The sequence below is a fragment of the Lolium rigidum genome, chromosome 1 (assembly GCF_022539505.1).
Source record: "Lolium rigidum isolate FL_2022 chromosome 1, APGP_CSIRO_Lrig_0.1, whole genome shotgun sequence".
NCBI classification, from domain to species: Eukaryota; Viridiplantae; Streptophyta; class Magnoliopsida; order Poales; family Poaceae; genus Lolium; species Lolium rigidum.
The window spans coordinates 55623428-55627663 of record NC_061508.1 but is presented as its reverse complement, the minus strand read 5'-3'; the positions used below and the strand labels follow the sequence as shown (position 1 = coordinate 55627663).

Sequence of the window (4236 nt, the reverse complement as noted above, 5' to 3'; positions counted from 1 at the left end):
CTGAAAAGAAGATCGGAAACCCTAATTCCCAAATTCCCAAATTCCCAAATCCAAATTCCCAAATCGAGTCAAATCAGGACGAAACCCTACCTTTCCATCCTGGCCCAGGTATGGCTTGCTTTCGCATTTGACGAACTCGCGACCGACGTTGCCCCTCTCCGAGCGCACACATGTCAACCGCTTCGAGAGGTCGACGCGAGGGCGGTCGGGGCATCTACTCATCGCGATTTCTCCGTAACGGGGCCATGACCTCCGTGAGCCGGATGCGGAGCTCGACATCCTCGCCGCCGCCGCCACGGACCGTTGCTCGGGAGGAGCGGGAGGAAGAACTGGGAACGGAGGAGCCGGGAGCCGGAGGAAGAACGGCGAAGAAACAGGGAACGGAGGAACAGGGGATCCGTCGCCGGGTCCTTGTCCGAGCCGGCGAGCTGTGGGCCCTGCATAGCAACGGTCCACTGGTGGGTCCCGCGTGGATATGTGCTGGGTCCTTGTCCGAGCTAGGCGAGCGATGGGCCCTGCATAGCAACGGCCGACCGGTGGGTCCCGCGTTCAAACAGATCAGCACAAGTAATCCAGATTCGTTTATTCCTTCGCTATTAATGGGCGTGTCGGGCCGTGGCTATTTGGGCCGTTCAGTCTGTCGTGCGCTAGCTATTTCGTCGAACGACGTCGTTTTCCAGCGAATAGCGGTGAGAAACGTCGTGTGTGAGCTATTGGCCCCTACTAATGTCTCCCTTAATTTGTCCCTCCTGATGAACCACTAATCCATGGAGCTGCATTCATGTATGGAGCTGCAACGTAGGAGTAGGTGTGTTTGTGAAAGAAAAGAAAAAAAAAAAAACTTTGAACAGAGATAAAAATGATGAGCTCGGCATGATTTTTTAAATCTTCAAGAAGCAATTTGGAAACCGAGGGTGTCATCGATCAGTGATCTGCGAGCTCGGTCCAACTAATCGGTCCGGTTTGACTTGCGAGCTCGCCGCCGGCATGCTTTGCCATGGATATATGCACGCATCTATCTACGCAGCGCTTGCTTGCTTGCTCTGGTCAACACGGCAGCGCATCTGCCTTTCGTCGTCGTTTCCTGCGCGCGCATGCAACTTGTTACAGTTCCCGGATATTTCTCGCTAGGAAGAAGAAGAAGAAGAAGAATGTAGTAGGAACCGCCTTGATGGAATTTTACTAGAGGCCATGTCGATGGATGGATCGATCCTCCATCACCAGGGCCTGTCCATCACGCGCCTACGTGCCCCCATTGACTTTTCAAACTTCAGCGCGCGGGAGCGCGAAACTAACCAAGTCGCCGCACGTAACCGACATGCAACTTCGTCTCCGAACCTTCACGGCTCTCCATTATATATAGGCGCCCGCGACTCATTCCGTAGCTACCTCGTCGCACTACACGAAGATAGCAGCTACCTACATACATTGCCACAAGCTACCCCAGCCAGCGCTCAAGTCGTACGCACCCACAGCAGGGCGAGAAGAGAAGAGAAGAGAGGCGGAAGAAAGCTAAGAAAGTAAGAAAAGGATTGATCGGGATATCATGGCCGCGGTGGCGATGACGAGGAAGATGAGGCTGGCTCTGCCGGTGCTCGTGGCGGCGCTGCTGCTGCTCGCGGTGCTCGGCGACGCGGCGCGGCCGCTGGGCGGCGAGACCTGGGCGGCCGCCGGGGGTGCCCCGCTGCCGGGCGCCGGCGTCGTCGAGGTGTTCCGAAGGCTCTACCTGCAGCGGCTGGGCGGGCCGGGCGCGTCCTGCGGCACCAACAGCCCCAACAATGGCTGCCCGCCGTAGGATGCTCCCCGCCGGCGTTTCCTCTCCCGCGCGTTCCAACGCGTTTTTTTAACTACCCGATCGAGTGGTCGTCTAGACTCCGGTGATCCATCGGTCGTCCGTAGGATTTGATTCGTTGGTTTGTTTCTTGGTGATTGATTTTTGGTGCTGCCCACGCGTTCGTACGTACGAATGCATCCTGCGTGGCAACTTGTAGTTTTGTACATACAGACAAAAATACATACGTACGATCGGTTTGAATAAAGCACAGGCAAGCTGAAAAAGCGCCGGCAAAATACATGTATTGTTATGACGAACATGTACATATTATAACTTTGTTTATGAATTGACATTTTCCTTCCTGATAGACCCTCAAATCTTCTTGGCCAAGCAAGGTTCTCTTAAATTTTCGTTCAATCCTGAATTAAAACATGTGCAAGTGCGTCACTCGTGGCCTCATGCGACTGAAAAGGCCACAACTTACCTTTCATGGCCCCACGTGTAATGCCACCGTAGGTTCAGCCAGCCGTTTCTCTGTACGCAGTTCGTTGGGCTTCCTTTTGCCCTTTCTCCCATTTGTTTGACTGGCTGGCGGCGGACACAAGTCGTAGGCGGTGATCACCTGGGACAATTCCATATCTGCTAGCTGGACGCCTCTCCCCGGCCTCGACGTGGCCGCAGTTGACCGCCTCCCCGCGGCCATTACTCGTCGGACGGACGTCGGTGGCCGGCGCCTTCTCGTATACTTTGCAGGCTTGCAGCTACCATGCATGGCATGCATGTCAATTCATATCTCGGACGCAGTGACGCCCTAGTGGCGGTGCCAAACTCTTAGGCTTTCCACTGATCAAGGTTGTCATTGACCCAGGGGCAAGGTTAATATCGGCTATACCTTTCTAAATACCATCCAAGATTTTTCAAACACAATTTCAAATTCTAGAATTTGTCAAAATTATTTAAATTTAAGAAAATAAAAAAAACAGTAAATACCGCCCAATATTCTCTTGTACAAGTGATTACTGAGAAAGCATGTCCCCGGAGATATTCTGGAAATATCGTGCGAGAAAAAAGAATCCCTTTCCCATGGGTATATAACGTCTGCAATACTTGGGGCACTAGCAACTTTAGGTGTACCAGAGAGCGAGGTCATGGAAAAATAAATCTAAATTAAAGATGCTGATTTTGTTTATCAGGACGGTAAAAAGAATGCGTCTAAATGAGAACCAACCCGTGGTTGGATGGTTAGGAGGGCAGTGGCACCCTCAGCCCACCAGAGTTCAAATCCCAGATTTGACACTTTGGTGTCTCATAAAGGTGGAATATTCTTCAGTGGGAGGCGACGTTCCCGTCGACAGCGAGGCGCCTGTGGTGACTTCGTCAATCTCAAGACCCGCCGGATCAGTTATTCAACGCAGTCTCTTGGAGGTGCTCATAGGGGTAGGGTGTGCGTGTGTGCGTTCATAGGGGTGAGTGTGTACGCGTATGTATGAGCGTCTTTGATTGTTCTGTGTTTCGCAAAAAAAAAAAAAGAATGCGTCTAAATATGCTCTCGACTCTGACTTAGATGAGCCATTTCTTTTCTTCTTGGGATAACCATGTCTTTCGCAAAGAAACAAAATACCATGGCTTAGGAGGCCGCTCTTGCTTGCAGCTAGCACCGTATACGTACGTCTACACACATAGTAAGGTTTTTCTTAAGGCATTCTGAAGTGCAGGGGTCTTCTTCTTAGGTACAACAGCCCATTTACGACATGCTTTTGCCATGTCATGAGGATTGAGGATGTAGTCAGCCTGGCCCAACCAAATAGACTACCCGGCTTTGTTCAGAAAATTGGAGGTAAGTGGTGCTCCTTCTTCGGGGAGCCTATACGCCGCTTCAGTGCGTGCGGGATTAACTGCCGCACGCACAGCTCCACCACGTTCACTTCCTGGTGGGCCGGCCAAGATAAGGATTTCCCTAGATTTCTTTTTTTTCTCCAAAACTTTAAATTGAAAAAACTTCAGGTTTTTTTAGCAAAAAAAAAAATCAGATTTGGAAAATGTTCAAACAGAAAATCACTTTAAAAATTTGTTCAAATTTTTTTCGTTCAGAAATAAAATTTGTTCAAAAAATTATTGCTCAAAAAAGATTTTGTTCCTATTTTTTTTGTTCAAAAAAAAAAATTTTGTTCAATTTTTTTATTCATAATCTTGTTTGTTCAGAAATAAATTTGTTCATAATCGTTTTTGTTCAGAAATATCAACAACCTCTCTTAAACCACACATCTTGCTTTCATCTCGATCGCATATGGTATTGTGTTCTTCTCTTTGTAAGATAATAACCATGTTTTATATCAAAATGAATCATCTCTGATATGATTTATCATCTCCCATGTTGTATATATCTCACTTTTGATGGCTTCTCCATACCAACAAGTCAGCCTCCATGGGTTACTGTCCACATACATGGACATATAAATGCA

At 49.0% G+C, this 4236-nt stretch overlaps 1 protein-coding gene across 1 annotated transcript; it reads left to right on the top strand.

Moving 5' to 3' along the window:
- The first annotated feature begins 1546 nt into the window (after window positions 1–1546).
- Window positions 1547–2045, top strand: LOC124708127. Its single transcript, XM_047239817.1, has one exon. The coding sequence runs from the start codon at window positions 1547–1549 to the stop codon at window positions 1793–1795; it is 249 nt and encodes an 82-aa protein (XP_047095773.1). The 3' UTR covers window positions 1796–2045.
- The last annotated feature ends 2191 nt before the right edge of the window (window positions 2046–4236 follow it).

Coding starts and splice junctions, on each gene's coding strand:
- LOC124708127 (XM_047239817.1), top strand. CDS start 1,547: ATGGCCGCGGTGGCGATGACGAGGAAGATGAGGCTGGCTCTGCCGGTG.